This window comes from Buteo buteo, chromosome 12, assembly GCF_964188355.1.
Source record: "Buteo buteo chromosome 12, bButBut1.hap1.1, whole genome shotgun sequence".
NCBI classification, from domain to species: domain Eukaryota; kingdom Metazoa; phylum Chordata; class Aves; order Accipitriformes; family Accipitridae; genus Buteo; species Buteo buteo.
Genome location: NC_134182.1, coordinates 33,309,584 through 33,329,824, shown reverse-complemented (window position 1 = coordinate 33,329,824; position 20,241 = coordinate 33,309,584). Strand labels below are relative to the sequence as shown.

At 41.0% G+C, this 20,241-nt stretch overlaps 1 protein-coding gene across 1 annotated transcript in view; it reads right to left on the bottom strand.

Moving 5' to 3' along the window:
• Positions 1-20,241, bottom strand: part of PCNX2 (pecanex 2) — a 156,633-nt gene that overhangs the window by 30,532 nt on the left and 105,860 nt on the right. Inside the window, exons 24-25 of the mRNA XM_075043275.1 lie at positions 7,940-7,998; positions 5,325-5,540 (exon numbers count right to left, since the gene is read on the bottom strand). Coding sequence (XP_074899376.1) covers positions 5,325-5,540; positions 7,940-7,998 — 275 coding nt within the window. The remainder of the gene's footprint in view (positions 1-5,324; positions 5,541-7,939; positions 7,999-20,241) is intronic.

Sequence of the window (20,241 nt, the reverse complement as noted above, 5' to 3'; positions counted from 1 at the left end):
CAATGTACTTTTGGTTTTTAACCTTTTCTCCAAAGAGATGTGTTAAAAATGGCTGCTTTTCTCTGAACTCCTCCTAATTTATCAATACCTTTAGATGGTCTGGTGCATATACTGAACATACTTCAAGTGTAGACTCCGGAAAAACATGAAGGTGGGCACTTTTATTTTCCAACAGCAAGAAGCAATTTGTAAAAGCAAAAAGTGAAAGATGCAATCACTCTTTAAATAAAGAATGATTCTTGCCAGTGCTACAGAGCCTTCAGACACAAGAATCAAACATCAATAAATATTCCTTACACTGGTAATGTACTTGCTACTGTAATAAAACTATACAGCATACACATACACTGCAGAAATGAGAAACTGTCCTTATTTCTTAGACATGATTACTGTGCCTAAAGCGTATACCCTAAACTGGCTGCGTTCATACACCATTTTGCGTGGGAAATAAGCTAGCTAACCCAGAGAAAGCCCCACAGGCGATCCCATCCTGCTGTCACAGCTGCCTTCCACTACGTACAATTACATCTGTGTCTGCTCTGTGCTTCTTTCCTTGATTCATCTAATGAAGTTCCAAGTGAAGCATGAATATTGCACGTGCAACATGCAGTAACAAAAAATCACAGCAGAGATTTAGAAGTTAATTACATGATTGAAGAATACCGGGCAGGAGTTAGAAAACAGCTCCTCAAGATTTCAGCATCACCATCCATAAGTAATTTCTGCACATGTAACGCCTAACTGGATATTCTCCAAAAGACATTTTGTAGAGGCACAGACTAAACAGGAAAATATTTTAAGTCTTCCTTGTTCTACAGGGAACTTGCGGGAGCTAGATATTTTGACATTCTTTCTGCTTGTTCCCCGATTGTGGGTTTTCCCCTGTCTGTTCCTTTCAAATTAAATGATACATTATGTATTTCTTCTGGCAGGCTGCTTTTAGCATACCGCTGTGGTCTAACACAGTCAGTAGAGTTAAGTTACCGAAGGGCTTGATTCCCCCCACACCAATGTGCAGCTACCTGAAAGTTTTCATTACCACCCTCTCTTCGTTTTTGGTAAAGGAGGAGCTGGGCGTCTCCTCTCAACGCCTGGAGGTATTGAGCCTCCCCGCTTCTTTACACACAGGATGAATGACACGATGGAGGCACATCCCCTCTCTGTCCGGAGAAAGAGAGATTGAAGAACTAATTCATACAAGGCGCTTAATTTGAACAGGACTAAAAATGGATGAGAGGAATCCCAGCTTTGCTGACTCTCTTCTTCCAGTCTGCTCAGTCTGTATCTTCTTACCCAGCCTGCAGGGGTTTGGTTGGGTTTGTTTTTGGTTTTGGATTTTAAAAGCTGAGCCAAATGTTTCTATTACATACAGTTAGAAAGGCATCTGAATCAGTGGTTTCTAATGCCAACTCTCAGTTAGGCTGGACTGCAAACTGGGGAGGCTGTACCTCCTGCCCCCAGTACACTTAAATCCAGAAGACTCTGTGACCCCTTCTTCGGCAGTACTGCCAGCACCGCTCTTCAGCTACCACAATGAGAAACACCCGTAGGAAAATCCAGAGCTCCACAATGCAAATATTGCTTTTGGTTTACTCACAAAGAGAAAACAGTCACAGACACAGAGAACACTGTTGCGATTCGCTCACTTACAAAGCAAACACAGATTTCCTATTTAAAGAAGAGCAGATTTTTAGGTCCCTCAATTAAAATTACTCATTTGAAATTGAAGTCAAGCTGCCAAAGCTCAGAAATTACAGATTTCAAGTTCCTCCTCTAGCCCTTTTTCCCCTCCTTGTGGGAAACCATTCTGTATAGTGAAAGGAATCAGGGTCCTATGTGAAAAACAGTGCACGAGCAGACAACTAAGAATAGGAATATAAGATGCCCAAAGCAGAGGAAACGAGCCTAGTGCTTAACAACTGCCTCTTGACCTCGTAAACCACCACGTTCTTCCAGGGCAGTTGCACACACTCTTCCCACTTAGGCAGAAAAAAATCCTACTGTATACAGTTGTACCCCCACCCCGCCATTTGCAAGGTTTGAAATGGGGAAGAACGTGCCTAGTCCGTGCGGGAGATGGCTCCTGGTGCGGCCTGGGGGCAGCCCGCTCTGACTCCCTGCCCCTGCAGGCAGCGATCCCGCTCAACAGAAGGGGCAAAGAAAACCTTCCAAGGAAGAGTTTCAGCTCGGTCTCAGCTTTCACAGGGTCTCCTCAGGCCAGCTCTTGGCCTGTCCCCTTCTGCAGCTTCTGCCTTCGGGCCAGCGCTTCTGGCTCCTTTTACTGCGACAGAGTGCCGTGTGTCCGGCAGGGCCTTGTTGACACGAGGACAAAACCTGTTACGGGAAGGGCACGGTACTGCAGTGTAGTTTACCTAAAGCACGGCAGCCCTCATGGGTTACCCGGAGAGACGAGCAACCCTCTGGGGCCAGCACACCACCTCAGCAAGTCTCCCCTGGGCACACAGCAGACTACCTGCCCTCACTTTGGAGTCCATGAAGTCCATCCATCTTATCTGGCTTATGCCTGGTTCCCCTCTGGGCTCCTCTGTTCCTCCTATTCCATCCGTAAGCAGGCTTGTAATTCATGCAGTTTCTCTGGCACCCATTCCACATGGTCCAGTGGGGTTCAACGCTCACATGGCATGTCAAATCCTACATGTTTGAGCTGCTCTTTCCTCAGGGATATTCCTTTATTCAATCCTACATGGCTTCTCTGTTCCAGGCTAAACAATGTAGTAACAATACCGACACACTCCTAATTTCTCCTCCCATAACATCTCCACCTGGAGAGAATATTCTGAAAGCCGGAGAAACCTTCCTTACATGCTATGTCTGTGAGGACACAAACTAACTACGCATTTTCTCTTATTCTTGGAATAGCATCATCCGGTGGGTTCAGAGAAGAGGGGGAATCCATTTCCCTCCCATTTCCATCCTTTTCTTCTCCTTCCAGTATTGGGGAGTCTCTTCCCCCAGTGATACTCTGAGCAATTTTTGAGCTTTGCTCTCAGATCCAAATGCAAAATGGCACTTGCCTGCTAATGAACCATCCTGGCTCAAAGTCAAATAAAGTCTTCCCAAACCACTTTGCAACAAAGCTATCTGGTTGTTCACCGTTCAACTTCCAGTTCACTAAGCCCCTCTGCTAGGCTCCTGATCTTTTTATCCAGCTAGCATGTGGTTTGAGGATCCTCTGAGATTTTTTCATCTCTGTTTCCAAGATTTACTTTTCTTGAACTGCCTGGGGATGGTGATGATGGAGAGGGACCCAGCAGTAGGTGGCAACTGCACAGAGGAAAAAAAAACCCACTCACAAAACTCATGTAATTTAAGCATGGAAGTGAGATTTCTTTCTTCTGTTTGTTTCAAATCCTACAGTGAACTATGTTAACACAAAAGGTTGATCACCAAAGATAATTTTCTGAAATTAGAATGCAAGTTAATGGCAATGTACATGGTCCTGCTTACTCAAAATCCCCAAAAATCCAAACTAAATGTCAACGTTATCCAAGATATGTCTCTTCTTTAACATACATAAATCCCTCCTGGAAGTCACTTTTCTTTTCAGATCTGCAGAAATGAATGAACTAGTTTTTGACTTCACAAAGTTTCCATGAAGAATTATAACTGTGAGCAACCTAAGAGGAACCAAATATGACAGGCTGACTAAAACTGCCTTTAAAAAAAAAAAAAAAAAAAAAAAAAGGCATTTATCTCCCGAGATTTACCAGCCTGTGAAACCAGTGGTACTGCAACTAAGAGATTTGAACTGCCACAGTATTTAACTGTTCTTGCAGAACAACATAAATCTGTATTTGTCTGGCCTGGATTTGAAAGAAGTAATAGAAAATTCCAAATCTACCCAAAAAAAGCTTTCCACCCATGGACTCTATAGGGTACTTAACCTCAGTCCCTATCCCTGACACAGCAGTACCACTGCTTACCTTGGGGCAGACAAGGAGGAGACAGTACTTGCACTGAAGTCTTTGAAGTTGAAGAAAGCCACAGAGCCACATGTACATCATCATCATCATGAACAACAAGAAATTATAAGGCTGATAAACAAATTCTTTCTTTTCCTTTCCAGTTGCTTTTCCTTACAGTTTGCCTTTGTATTGAATAGGTATCACTTCAGGTACTACAATACTGAGCTGTTTCAGGTATTTACTGTTTTCTACATAACTTTTCTTAAGATACAAGAGCGTTATCTTTGTCCCCACCATACAGGAAGAAAAGTGAACATCAAGCATTTACCACAACCTGTTCAATATCCTACAGGCCATCTGTCACAGAGTCAAGACTTGAGCCCACGCATGTTATTTCCTAGTCTAATCCTCCCACACCTAAGTACATTCAAAGGGCCAGTCTGTCTCCTATTTTCTCATACTCAGCCTTGTTGAAAAGTTGCCTTGATCATACACTCCTCTACACATTGCCCATTAGATGCTCAGCCCTTGAGCCTGGGAAGCTGTTTGTTCTGGGATTTCAAAACTCCCATCACCTGCAATTGCAAAGTGGTATCTTTGAAAGGTTACAAACCCAAGCAGCCAATATGTGTAGCATGAGCAAAATTTAAAAGCTGTTTAAAAAAGTTTTGTGGTTTTACTTCCATTTTTCTTCCTACTCTAGGGACAACAACAGACAAAAGGACAGGAATGTGACATTAGGAGCAACTGGCCTCACAAAAGCCACACCACCGAGGAAGGGGATGCAATTGCCATTCCTTAAAGAGGAGTGTCCTGATAGAGGAGTATACTTAACAGGATGAAAGTGAGGTCCCCCCTTCAAGTGAAGTCAGCACTTCCTAAATAAGAGAAATATGAAGCCCTGATTGACTTGCTTCTCCTCTCCTGTTCTACTGTGATGGAGACCATCTCAGCACTGGCATCTTGCATGATCTGACACATGATATTTGGGTCCTATGATATTTGGGTTTTTTTCAAAGACAAGTTTGGGGGGTTGAACAATTTTAAGAACACCTTCAGTTTTCATGGTTATGGAGGGAAAGAAATAATCTGCACACATAACTAAGTATAACTTAAAAGATCTGTGAACCAAGCAAATAACTCAACATGCCTTCTTTCTGAAAGTCTTATGGTACTGCAGAACATGACTTCAAATTTCTTTACATCTAGGTTCCAAAACACTGTCAATCAACTAATGATACAAAGAAGTACAGAGGATTTAGACAGACAAATATCTGTAAAAAGAGAGAGAGAAAGGTCCTTAAACTCTATGTCCTACTATAGAGTTGTGATAGATTAAAAAGCCAGACAGGGTTCGTTGCTGGTTTTGTTGTTATTTAAATCATCAGGGGTCCTTACCTCGAAATTCCAGCCCTCTGAGCTGAAAGGTGACAAGGCCATTTCCAATTTCGATCAAGTGCACAAAGGCATTTAAATAATCCGATGCCAGAATAAAACAGTCTCCTGTGTTGTAGTTTCCCCAGCGGCCCAGAATCAAATCTCCACAAAGAGACTCCTGCAGAGATCTTGTCAAATGCTCATAAAAAATGGAGTTGAGATTATTGTCATCATTTCCTACAACCAGAGCAGCACACATTTGTAAAGAATAAAATTTATAATACACTAAGCCATTCTGCATAAAACCCCATGTTCTTTTTTATTCCTGCATAAAGCTTCTTCCTCTAGTTGGATGATATCTTCCTGATACTTTATACAATCTACATTTCCTAGGTGGTTTTTAGTCTTTCAGAGAATCAGGCCTGAAACTTTTGTTTAATATCAACAATGTCGTAAATAGAATATAAAATCAGTGATAACATGTATTTCAGACTTAATCAAATCACCTTGATGTTTTACAACAGCAAGAATTTTTTGGCTCCACTGAAAGTCTCTGCAATGCTAAGTTAAGGTCTACATATTGTTCTTAATTTTAAGAAACAAGAAATCATGATTATTTCAGTATATAAGCTTAAATCTGAGTATTATTTCTGAGATTTTTTAAGAATTCGGTCACGCAGCTTCCAGTAATTTTGTTGGGATTTTTTTCTTTTAGTCCTCCAGGAATTTTTCAAGGCTTTGTCCATGAATTATCTGTTGGTACTTAAAATGAGAATATAGTATATTGAGAAAGAATGAAACAAGGTTCATTCACCACTAGAATTGCTACCACTTCTTTAAAAATAGTAGCTGTCCAATTACATGTTGGTTGGACCAATTGTCCAGGTGAAAAACACCCAGTCACAGTCTAGAAGTGTCATCTCATAAAGGCCTATGGCATTTAATTGGATTAAAAGTAGCACTTTATGATGGTGATTATAAAGTGAAAGGGAATGAACCTCTCACAAATGCTAACACAGTGCCACATAATCCAATGTGGTGTTTTGTGCTTGTACTCCTTTACATAATATATGCTTGACATGAGAACTGCTTTTCTTTTCTAGAATGTGTCAGTGTCTCACCTTTCAATACTTTTAAAATGCTGGTGCATGAATAGATACATATGTACAAACCAACATCTTGTAGGTGTATTTGTATACATGAGAGTGTATCTGGATACATATGTACAGGTACACATGCATATTTATGTATGTGCATATTTAGAAGCAGATCTAACATGGAGAAAAAAATCCAGAGGATGACAGGCTATAGCTTCCCCTACAAATTGCTCCTCAATACAAGAAGAGGAGTGGGCGTGTTACTACGATGATTCTCATCACCATGGCCATTATGCATCTAGCCCTGGTATGTATGTACGTGCAGGTGTGTATGCACATACAGACATACTCAGCTATACACCTTCTAGAATATAGTTGGTCAAAATCTAAATGAGTCATAAAATGAATCTTTTAAGCACACACACAAAAGGAATGTTTTGCTTGAGCTATGGGGTTTAAAACATAATTAACTTATTAGCATATATAATAATGCTAAAGGTTATTACTATCAGATGACAGAATGGCCTTAGGAAACATCTTAACTCCCTACCTTGAAATGATAAATAATGAAGGAACACTATATATGCCTCAAACTGCTAATACCTCTCTCACTTTCTTGGACACCCTGGATTACACCCATTTCTGCTTGAAGATGTGTATTCATGCTACTGATGTAATGGATAAGGATAAAGGGGGGAGGGGGGATAAAAATATGATAACAATAATTACAATGTAAACTTATAGCTCCACAATACAAGCCCTGACACCTCAGTGGCAAAATAAAATCAGGCGCAGAACACAAGCAGAAGAAACCCATCTATGAAGCCCTGGTGTCTCTCACTGGGTCTGGGATTTGGCATGAAACACTGGTATTGGTTTCCCCTGGAAAGGGCTCTGTCCCGCCAGGTGCTGAAGAGCATCAGCGGAGGTACCACACACTCTCCACATCCACTGACCTGTCAAAAAATGCTCTCATTTCCCAGTCTCACGGGAACCACTCGGTGCAGTCCAGGAAGGTGCTTTACATTGCCAAGGTCGGAGCTCATTTAATGCACCAATACCACCCAGAGGACAAACCCACCACCTTTCCTACTTCTTTCTTTTACCCCCTCCTGCAAATTTTCCAATTTCCCTTTCCTCCCTCTCCAAAAAGATTTCTCTCCAGGGAAGAGGAGCTACCTGTCAGCCCAAACTGCTCAGCAGTATGGGCACCGTTAACCTGCTGCTTATTTCCAAGACCTTTCCCTGCTCACAGCTGACCTTAGAGTCTAGCTAGGGTGTCTGCTGTGTACTCTGCACAAACAGCAATGTCATGATTAACCAAGCAGTTCACAGCCCAGCAGCTATCTGATCAGCTACACATAACTGAAGAGCTAATTTACTGATCGAGTCTGGTGCTCTGCTACATTTAAAATGCTCTGGTTTGTTCACACAACATTTAAACTCTTTGCATCTCTTCAGCTTCCCAGGCAAAGCCTCAATGGTGTAAATACATCACATTTTGCAAATCAAGCAAACACCCAAACTCCCAGGCCATACCTGCATCCTTTTCGATCTGAATTGCCAGTCTGGTGTTGGAATGGTCCGATCTTTTGGTGCTGGAAATAAAGACATGTTGTACAGCCAATTCTTTTTTTTTTTTTAAATAAGATTCTCCCAAACCCACATTTTTACTTTCTTTTTAATGTATCTTTTCACTCTGTGTTTATATCATTATGCAGTTCACACTATAAACCGTTCATTGGTTTACTCCAAGTAGGCATATATAGTTATTTCAGTTCAGCATTGCTATTGATATTGTAGCTTATCAGCACACAAAACAAAAGTGTCTGTGTCCCCTCCTCCTTTTCCTCAAACTCTTTCTTCCTCATTTTCCTTCTTGTGGGGCAGAGTCCATTCAGAATTTGGCATCTGTGATAATACACAACACTACGTACTTAAATAATTGAACTGGCTCCAGAAGCACATCAGCCAGGTGCTACCAAAACACTGAATAGAAAGCATATTAAATCAGTCTCTCTTCCTTTTTAAGCCTTAAGGGAAACAGCTGGACTCAAGGGGTTTTCTTTGTGCAAAAACATTTCTGTGGGTGTATAACATCTATGGAAAAACGACAACAAGAACCACTTTATGTAGTCTTACATTTAGCTAGGCAGCGATGAGAGAGTCCCTAGTCATTCTTATCACTTGAAAAAGAGTAAATTACAGGGTCTTATTCCATACAGACTAGGTTGTTGTGGTGACTAGGGATATTCAACACTAAAAGTCCAAAGCACCTCCCAAGCATCCATCTCCCAAGCCTTCAGGGTACAAGTGAAAGCCTGACTAACAGAAATGCTATAGTAAATATAAATTTCCCTGAAATACTGCTCTGGCAGTGGTGCTTTATGATATCAGGACACTTCATTAAGAATACTGTCTTGAGTTTTGCCCTCAATCACTAGCCTTAGCAGAAGGCCTATCAACCAGATACGTAAATGTTATCATTCTTTCGTAAATGGGGTTAAAACAGAAAATGGGGAAAGACAAAGCTGTTTGCCCTAAACCACAGTCAGCATAAGGTTACATGTGGCAGTGGTGAGAGTCTCATCTGTTCACCGGCCTGCAAACAAAAGGGAATTGTGCCAAGGCACCATCGCTCCTGGCACGGGACCTGAGGGAGAGACCCAGACACAGTCCTCATCATGTCCTTTGTCAAACTGTGATGAGGATAGCATGGCCAGGTGGGACTGGCTGGGGTCTGGCTCATTAGGGTGGAGCACAGTGGAGATTTTTGAACAGGTTGGCTGGTCAACTTAGCCCAAATTTAGCTACTCGCTCTGAGAACTTAGACATGGCCCAAGGAAGACTGTGGCAAAGAGGGTGTAAGTTATATGGGAGGCTTTCAGACAGCTTAAATAACACTGAAAAAGGATGCTGTAAACCCAGGGTAATGTTCTCTTTGAAGCACAACAGAGACTCTCTGGGAGCCTGTATGTCCTCATCGCAGTATTGGCTCCCAGGATTTTGTGTGTCAATATACAAGTTATTTAAAATGTTGGAAGTTTCTGAGCTGAAGCTATAAGCTCATGCTGAAGACAACTGGGAGAGGGATGCCATTGATGTCCCCAATGTTAGAAAGCCTCTTCATCCACTCTCTACAGCCTACCCTAAAAAGCTGTGGAAAACCGACCAACAGAAAAATTGCACACAGCCTTCCGTAGAGGAAGAGAATTGCTTTACTTCTACTCCCTACCAGCAACTGATTTCTGCTTTAAAAAGGCATGTTCTTTACTTTGCAAGAAATACAGTTGGAGAGAATATGAGTCTTAATTAGAATTATTTGTAATTAACATTAGTACATTATCTACAGAGATTAACATTTTATTTGATGTATTATTTATCTTCCTGCCTCTGGTTGGCTCAGCTTATTGTAATTGCAATTTCCATTTCCTATGCAACAGAAAATGGCAACGGGGGAGGGCCTTCTAAGCAGTTCAAAACAGAAAGAATGATTTTACTTCAAAAAGGTTGTCAGAATTCTTCTACCCTGATATACATCCACCTGCAAGTGCAACATATGCAAGAGTAAGCATAAAGATTAGGTTATGGAATTCAATCAATTTTCTATTCTCAGCAGAGAAACGCTGCTGATTTCCAAGTGCGTATGTTTTAAGATTATGAGACTCCTTATTAACTTTCAGTCCCTCTGAAATCAGTGTGGCAGTATGAGGTACAAGTCAATACTATTCTTTACCCCAATTTTTTACCAACCTATAAAGCATTTCTGTTCTTGAGAAATATTGAGACCCATACAAATCAAGCAATACTTCAGAAAATTCTAATCTATAGTAAGTAGGAATCCTTTTGCCCAGCATGCAGCTCTGGCTTCATTTCTTCCCCCCCCCCCCCCCTTTTTTTTTTCCTTTGAGAGAAAGATGCATGAAACAATCAGGGAAAATCACAAGTGCTTCAGGACACTCGGAGATGGACAATGCAGCCTGACTGGGAAGAAGGGAAGGAAACAGAACAGCTCTCACAAACAAAACTAAACCAGGCTCCATTGCAGCTTTATCCTCTATTCCAAGCACAGTAACAATTGCTTAAGCAGCTAAAACACGGGCCTCAGGACATGAGACAAGAAAGGATTTACCTTTTCAGACACTACCAGAACAACTCAAAGCTTTATACAGATATTTTGAAGAATATTTTTAATTTTTTTTAAGACCGAGGATAATATAGACAGTTTGTAAAGCAAACTTCCCTCCTGAAATTCAGTTCAGTTGAATAAATTCAGTCAGGTAATCCATTTTGGACTTTAAAAATCTTCCACAATTGTTAGTAACCAAAGCTATGTTTGTACCTCTTGAAGGCAATGGGAATTTGCATAGCATTAAGCTATAATACACTGTGCCTAACAATCAAACCAGCGACGCCTTTACTCCTGGGCTTTTCACTGTCGACGAGGACCTCTCAAAGTGAACTTTTGGGACTAGTGGATGATTTGGGCTTTCCTCCAGTGGCCTCTTGCTTTAAATTTGGTTGTTACCACTCATCCAAGGTGATAATTAGCTCAGTAATTGGATTTCTTCCTGAATTGCATTATTCTATGCAAACCAAGTGCAGGTCCTTGGGCACTTGCCCTAAAGAGCAAGTGATTGTGTTTGAATGTCTTCAGCTAAGTCTTCAGCAATTTTAAAGTCAACATCCTGCTTAGTTCCTGAAATATCTATCTCACGCTCTTTTAATCCAGCATTTACATGGGCACTGAGATAATCCACTGGTTTGCATAGCACTGTTCATGTCATTATAACTATTGCTTCCCATTGCAAAAGGATGAAGTCACTTCCTATGCTTCCCTTGTCCAAAAATACTGCCTCATTTTTCAACCTGGAAAGACTTTCTTCTCCCACTTTACTCTCCCAATTTCCTTAGAAAGGTAGAAAAAAGACTGAGGGGGATTCAGGCAGCCTGGGGAACATACAGCGGATGCTGAGAACCGGGAAAATTGAGGGCAAGAAAAAAAAAATTCATTGCTGTTCTTATTTCCCGAAGATGAAAATAAAATTGCAGCTGTTCTATCTGCCTTGCTGTTGATGGGGTTTTCCCCAAAACACAAATTCAAGATTTCCAGGATTCTTGCTGTAAAGAAGGGGATCTCTACTTTGAAAGAGAACAAAACAAAGAAAAGCAGTTCCCCTCTGAGGGATAGAAGAGATGCCTTTCTAGGGGAGATCCAAAGTTTTTCTTTGTCTGTGTCCAATGAATTTTAATCTGTCTTTCCATGACATCTAACAGGCAAATCTAACAGAGAGAAACTTTACTATGTTGCAGCCCTATGATTATTCATGAGAGTCTGGAAAAAAAAATCCTCAACATTTCCATGTGAATATCTTACGCTGCTGGCACTATGAACGGAAGGTTTAGCATTAAAAACACAGTAGTAGTAGGCTACAACAGCGAGGCAGGAGGGAGAATGAGGAGATGGCAGAATAAGCAGGCATCTATGATTATCTGAAGGACACCAGAGGCAAAAACGATGGTATTAATTGGAAGCGTAAGGGTGCCCAAGTAGTTTTAAATCAATTTCATCTAAAAAGCAGAATGATTTCAGTGCGATTATAACAGCAAAGGCTGACAGCCCCTTCGTGCATAACCATGGCCAGGTTTTCTGGACAGCTGCATGGAAGATATGCCTTAGGTTTAACTCACATTAATAAAGAAAGATATCTTAAAAATGAAAGCAACTTCTTCCTGATCACTCACTCTGATTTTTATTTTTCATGCTTTCTTCCTCCTCTCCTTCCTTGACTGCTCCAGTGTTTCATCTAACAATAATATAAAGTGGCTTTGATTGCACACTAGGAAACTGGGGGAGGGCACTAAGATATATAAAAAGTACCAGTTGTTAAAGAGAGCGCTGTTGAAGGATCCTTTTAAAACACAGGAAGATCTTATTATCAATAATGTTTCCTGCTCTTAGGGTTTCTTTACTTTCTTAAAAAGGTTTCTATAAGTCATTCTGAGAGCTTATTGGGTTTGGTTTTTGGGTTTTTTGTGGTTTGTTTGGTGGGGGTTTTTTGTTTGGTTTGGGTTTTTTAAAAGTAGATATAAAAATCAGACTTGCGGTCATTTGCTGAGATACTACTGAGCATGTTTATATGGCATATTCTGAAGCCTTTCCTGAAGATGTGGTTTCTGTGTTCCTGCAGCAAAAGGGATGCAAGAGAGGTGTGAGTGCCCAAACATGGATTGAACAGCCCACCTAAGTGCTCTGACATTCAAAGGTTTAGCTGGGGAATTCACCTCTTATTTGTAAGCCAGGTCATTTAAGCATCTGTGTACTTGAAAATATTCACTAATGCTTTACCAAAATGTCATCAATATCCCCGCTTTTGTCTTGCCTACCTTGCTACTTGATTTCTTTCCCCTTGTCTGAGTATGCTTTTTCTTTCAAAAGACATTTAGTCATGATCTCCAGATATTTTATACTAAGCAATAGAAGAAGCTTTGCAAGTGGAAGGATTATGCCAACTGCACAGAGACATTTGTGTTCACTCTTGTGTCAGTGAAAAAGGGCTGGGACCCTGACATTCCTGTAAGGATGGGGCTTAGTACAGGACCCTACATCACAGCTATACTCACTGTCTGCAATTCATAGAGGTACTTTTAATTCAAAAAGCAAATGTCTTAATTACACACAAAAACATGCATCTGAAATAGTGCAGGTGTGTGTTTTTTTCTGGTTCTCCCATTGTGAGCCAGCACAAACATTATAGGAAGGGTACTATGGTGTACCCAGAGCTCTGCAGGACTAATTCACTTGGGCTCTGCACTGGCTGATGGGCCCATGCGTGAAGTGGCAAAAGCCTGAGAAACTGTAAGGACCTGGAGAGTAGAAAGGAGGTGATAAGAAAAGTCCCAGTGAATTCTTCACCAGAAAAAGAGAGCAAGATCAGAGAGCAAAAAAATATGACCAAAATGTTGGAAGCTGCTTCAGCAAATGAGACCAAGATGCTTACCTCTTTTACTCCACACAGAGAGATGCACGTACCCTTGCACATCAGGAAACATCCAAGATTTGAGCAAGCTATAGCATGAATTATTCCCTGCTGCTATCTGTACATAACTTACGTATCACCTCGGTTAAAACAGTTACACTTGCTGAACATCTCCTCTGTGATCTCAGCTTTTCCCCTGTCTTCACATCTTGACAAAAGTTGCTTGAGTAAGCACCTTCTTGAATGGAAGGTTTGAGTTTAGTGCTCGGAACCTCAGCTTGCCCCTAAATGTTTGATTCAGTTAAATCTAAAACAGGAGATGATCTACATTATCCAAGTGAATAGGATGAACACTTGATGAGAACACTTATTCTTACAGAAATTCAATCAATCCATTTCAACAGGTTTCCAATACTTGACATGTCAGAAATTTCATGAATTTACTTGATCTCATTAGATCTACATAATTTGGAAGCTAAGCATTAGATGAGCAGCTTACAAATTTTAGTGCCACTGTATATCCACACGAGCCCTTAAAATATTACATGCTTCCTATTTATGATTTATGAGTCCATCTTTATCTTTCTCTTATGCCCTGTTGCTGCCTTCCTTTCCCAATATGTTTAAAAGTCCTCTTCTATCATGCTCATGATTTCTTTTCCTCTATAGGCCTGAGTTCCTGCTTATCAATGACTGTTGCATTATCCTCTCAGATTTTTCACTGCACGCCTTTTCCTTTTTTGCCCATCCCTTTCCCTTTTCATTTATCCCGCTTGTGGTTTTGATCTCTGCTTGTGTTCCTGCCTGGCCTCAGCATGCATTCTCTCTCTGATGCCTCCCTTCTGTCTTTATTCTGTCCTCTTAGAATGATTCAGTGAATCGGAGATGTGAATGCATCTTTAACTCGGCAGGGAACTACAGAGCACTGAATCAGAATGCACTCCCAATTAATTATCACACATATGGCTCCTATTCAATTAGCCTCAATTTGTTTTATTGACTGCCAGGGGCAAAATTTGAGAAGAAGAGATGTTACCAGTTAAAGAGATACTGCCAAACAGTTAAAATACAACTTTGAATTTTGTATAGCCTCCCTTGAGTGGCAACTCAGAAAACATTTTAATACCAGATCTATTTGGTTAAAGGTGCTTGCTTTTCTTCGCCCATCCTTTCCCAGACAGCCCTCACGTTTTCTCAGTTCGGTGTGACTCCACACATGGAGTCAAGCAATGAGGTAAGGGCAGGTTTGGAGAGGAGATGTACACACCTCCATGCTACAGCCAGCGGCCAAAGGGGCACACGTGCACACAGGGTCACTCACTCCGGGGGAGATCACAGTTCAAGATGCTGAGGGGAACGTAATTTCTAGTAGGGCTTCTTTTAGCCTGGGGCTTTACCTGAAGCAACACTTCCCACACCTGAATGCTGTGGCTTTGTCACTCCTCAAAGCCCTACACCCCTGCTGAAAGGGAATAAAGACTCCTAAAGCAGGCAAGTGTTGCAGGTACAAGTCCATGGGCAGTACTGGTGGTGCGCAATGTGAAGATGTACAGCAGATAGGCTTTACAGCAGGGAGGATACAGGGATGGGTCTTGAGAAGAGAGTCAGATGAGTAAGTAATGAAAAACATGTAACTTCAGAGGGCTCATGAAGAACTACGGCTGAAGTACGGACAAAGAAGTTCCTTGTTCTTCAAATGTTTTGGTTTTCTCTGTTTTCTCCCCCAGTGCCAGAACCATGGCCACACATGCACCTGGAGAACAGGGTGCAACTTCTCAATGACCAGTTTATACTCATTGTCTCAACAGAGGTGCATTTTTTTCCCCAAAAAAATCATCTTTATTGGGAAATCTCCCAGTTAGAAGAGTAATGAAGGAAAAATAGCAGTAACTTGCTAAAGTTTCAGCTTTTGCATCATGGCCAGCCAGGGAGTGCCACTATAGTCAGTAGGAATGCTATACCCAAGAGCACCCAAGCCAGGCCTAAGCATCCCTCAGTACTAGTCTAGGCTGGATGCTCAAGGATCTAAATCCCTTTGATGTCTCCAGAAAGACTCTCTCCAAATTCCACATGCTTTGTGAACAGGACCAGGCAGCCCTTCTGATTTGAAGACAACACACCAATAATTCAGACTAAAAACTGTTCATTCATTGGTCCTATTTGCTTTGACTTGTAAGTCCCAGGCACTAATAAGCACCTATTTTGGTTTTATCTACACGCTGATACTTATTTATAGTATTTTGCCGAGTTCTAAATTAACTTAACACTCAATAAAAGCCTGGAGGAGCCCCAAGGCCAACTCAGTGAAGGCCTCTCTTAAAAGAGCCACAGTCATCAAAGGGGCTAGCATTCATAAAAATGAGCAATAGCTGATAACAAAGGAACTAGAACCTCAGTACACTCTAAAGTCGTGCAACTGGAATACAGTGCTTCTTTCTGGTCAGTTCATAAAAAACAGTATAGAAACAGAAGCCATCAGAAAGAAACACAAAAAGTAGCAGAGAAAGAGAAACAGTTCAGAAGAAACTAAACCGATGGCAATGAACAGTAAAACTCAGGGCTGCAATGTGGCTTTCATGTCACAGGTGGCTGGAAGCATTCAGAAAAGTTTGAACCCTGAGTAAGGAGAACAGGCAGTGACAGTAGTCAGAGCATAACATTTCTGAAGTGCTATTTGAGGAAATAAGGCAAACACTAACTCCTGTCGATCATGGGAAAAAAGGATCTCCTATGCTTAGGTTATGCTATAACTGTTGACTTCAGAGGTTAATGTACCTTTCTTTAAAGTATTCATTACAAATCAATGTCCAAGATATTACTGAACTATAAACATCTGCTGCAGTTGTTCCTCTGTAAACACCACCACTATGGAGGTCTAAGAACAAGTGAAAAATCAAACAACATAGCAAGAAAAGACTAAAAGAAGAAATCCAGCCCTGAAAAGAACTTGAAAGGTCTGAACATGCAGCTCCCAAACAAGGCCCATGGACAGAATGACATTTTGTGTTAGGAGCAGGGGTTTTAGCAGCTGTAACAGATGAGCAGGCTCACAAGGAAACCAGATCCACTAGGGTGTGTTAAAAATAAGCATTTGGAAGTGGAAGGCCTGTTATTTTATGGGAAAAAGGGAGGGAGCAGTCAGGTACTTTTCACAACTCCTTTTCCCACACACGTGCATAATTGTGAGGTCAACCTGAACTACGTTTACGCTGGGAAAACTCTTCCCGTTCCACCTGCAAGCTGTCCACGATGGGCAGGTTAAGTGAGCTGGTAGGAAAAAAGAAAACACCAGCTGCACTAGATTTGAGGCCAGGCAGCTTTTCCTCGCCCTCTGTTCCCAGCTGTATTAAACTTACAGGTGGCTGTTTTCCAGACCACAATGACTGGAACAATAACACAGTGTTACACTTTTCAAAAAGACGGAGAAAAGAAAGGCTTGTTCACATATTCTCAAACACAGAGAGGTATCCTGTCATGCCATTCTGAGATAACTGGCAATTTAATCACAGCCTCTTTAGACACACCTAACTAATTCAGTTACACCACACTGTAATTCACCCAAGACCCTTCAAAGAAAATGCAAGCTGTGCCTTACCCAAAAATAGGCACTGAACCAGATGACCAAGAAAGAATAGGAACAGGAAGGAGCAGGAGAAACGAGCGGCTTGCAGGCAGCGAAATCTCCAGATTCCTGGTGGCAGTTTGCTGTTTGCAGGGACGAGTCACAGCTGCAGCAAAGAACAGGCTGCTCAACATGATCCAGCGGTTAGACCCACTGGGGAAGGAAAGTAAACTTCCTACGCTGTTCTGTCCATTGCCATATCCAAGATACAAAGCAAGATAAGAGGGAGGCAGGAGAGGGACAGATTCAGGCCGCAGCGTGACAAAGTATTTAAGAAAAAAAGCAAAGCAGAGGAATGGAACAACAGTGTTTGAACAAACACTTTATGCTTTAAAGTGCCTATACATTAAACAAGATTTACTGCTATTTCCTTTTCTCTCGCTGACATCTACAGCCTAATCATTCCAACAGCTGTGAAAATAAAGACTAAAACAAGACTTTTCAAACTGGGAAGCAGGACCCAGGCTAATGGGAGGACAAAGCCAGTGTTGCATCAAACTTTAAAAAAAAAGAAAAGAAAAAGAAAATTTGTCATAGTTGAACTCCCATGAGGCAACCAGCTCATGAGCAGCAGGCCAGCTTTCTGATTTTACACGCCTCTCTTTTCAACAATGGCAGCAAAAGCTGTAAAAAAGTGGTTGCATGAGAAGCTGTTTTCTTACCTTCCTTATTGCCTTATTTTTCTTCTTCTTAAAGTCACTCTTCCCTTTCGCCCCTGAAAGATCCCTGACCTCAGTGATGTATTGGTGTACTAGACTCTGCACGCAGTGAGTACCAAAGCGCACACTATAAACAAACAGAATCTGCTGATTGCAGGGAAGAACACCCATGCTCTGTGCACACACCGCAAGAGCACAAACAGGCACAGTATGATTCCCGAATTTTGAAGAGCTTGCTAGGAATTTCACAGTTTGCTTACTGTCAAAATGAATCTTTTTTTTTTTTTTTAAACCCGCTTGAGTTCCTCCACTGCCTTGAAAAAAGAAACAAGCCATCATTTTAATTCTCTAAGACTCTCAGCTACAGCTCACATCATCTAGAGTGGCAGATGCCCAGTCAGAAACCTGAGGAATCAAACTCCTCTTTAGCCAGCAGAAAAAGTGGGACTAAAAGAAACACCAGAAATGCAAGATGTGTTAGTGTGCACCTAGAAAACACCAGGTAGAGACAACCAAACCAACGCTTTAAGGAATAGCTGGAGCAGTTGCTCACCACTTGGGCTACTGGCCTAATAGTCCAGCTCTATTAATGAACATGCCACTCTCTACTTGCTAACGTCCAAAGCTTCGACTTTGGATTCACTTTACAGAAAGTGAACTGGATGGTTTTTCCTTATCTAATTTCACACTGTTTGCCCAAGTGAGATGCAAAAATTAAGTTTTCCTTAAGTGAAACAAAGAAAAAATGAAGTCTGCTTGACAGCAGCAATGTGTGCATATACTGATGAACAGATATGACAGTCTAAGAAAGCAATCTAATTTATTACTTGGAAGAAAAACAAAACCATGATATTTTGCTATCTAGACTGCTTGTCAAAACTGTTTTCAGTTAGTCCAGTTAAGAGGTTAAATTATAAAAAATATAACCATGGAATTGACTACCTCTATCTTCATATAAACGTAAATGAGGTTTTGTGTAGCTAATATAAATGTGATAATTTAATGTAGTCATCAATACAGCAAGGAAGTGTTTGAAAATGAGTATGCAAAGTAGGCAAACCAAAAAAAGCTATATAAAGCACAGTGAAGGTAGCTTTCCCCTGGGCAAAAGCTCCTGTCAACAGGCAATGAGTATGGAAATAGCAAAAAAATCTGCCAGAGCTTCTGCTTTGTACGAGTGTTACCTCAGACTGCATTGTAGTGAACCTGTGACTTTCCATGAATACCCTGAGCTGAACTTGGCAAAACTAACCGTCAATGCACTCCAAAAAGGAAATCTATACACCACCTTCCCCATCTGTTTGTTCTGGTTTGACTTACAGCACCTGAAAACTCAATGCGCATCTGGCTGTAGGGCACTGCAGCCCAAAGACTGGTCAGTGCACGAGCCAGAACAACTTTCCACTCCAGCTCAAGTTCCTGATCCTATTTAACTCCACAGCTCTGAAGGAAAGCAATTATGCCATCCCTTTGAATTTTCAGATGTTGAAGGGTCAAGATTTAAAGCAGTAAGGCAAGGCCCATCTCAATTCAATTATTTTAAGTATTTTGTAGAAAATTTCCCTAATCTTAATACAAAATTACTCCCTTCCCTTGCCTTTTTCTGTCTTTTCACTGTGTCCCTTTAATGAACCAGGAGTATTTCAGTCCAATGCTCACTTGCTCTGGTCAGTTCTTCATGTGAGCAATGAAATACTGAAATGGAAGCGAGGCAAAGAAGAATCAGAAGTGCTAGAGACAAAACAAATACAAATTTAGGAGGAGTCATTACATTTGCGTATGTAGGGTGCCACAGGTTCCGGCAAACATTTATTTCACTTGATGACTATCTGAATCTTCTACAAGGCTGTTTTCTACTTATGAAAGGTTTTTGAGGGGCAAGGTTGTAGGTTTTATGTTTTAAGTGAGAAGATCATGAAAGATACACTAGAATTTCTAACAAACAGCAAAGCATGATTTTTTTACAGAGTCTAATTTAACATTCACATTGAAGACAAATTTGTAATAACTGCTTATTTTGAAAGGGCAAGTAGTGGTGGTTTAAAGTATTAAAAGGGTTCCGGGTTTTGCACTTGGGGTTTTACAGTTTATGGGTAAAATAATTAGCTTTGCTTTCAAAAATTTTTAGCACCAACTTATTCCCTTAGTGGGAGTCACAGATGGTCAGTACTGATGAAAACAAGACACACACCCCCCCTTATTTAAGTATCAAGCATCAACCATCTTTTGAAATTTCCTTTTAATATCTTCTGTTCACCTCATCCCAAAAGCCTCAGTCAAACCAAAAGCAAATGAAAACGGTACCCTCTCTTTCCATCTACAATAACACAGACTCTACATTAACCTAGCTATATAGAAGTGATGTGCCTACAGCTGAGTTTGATTCTCTAACTGGTACCTAGAGAAGAAGCCACATGCCTTCAAAATGCTCTGGTTAAAATAAAATGTAGCAGATGTTAAAATCTCTACTTCCTACTCAATATTGTTCCAATAATGCAAAGCTGTCTGTGGGATTAGTGGTAGCTTCCTGCCTTTCCATGACTCCCCTCAACTTCATTCCTATGAAATAATAAATGTGTT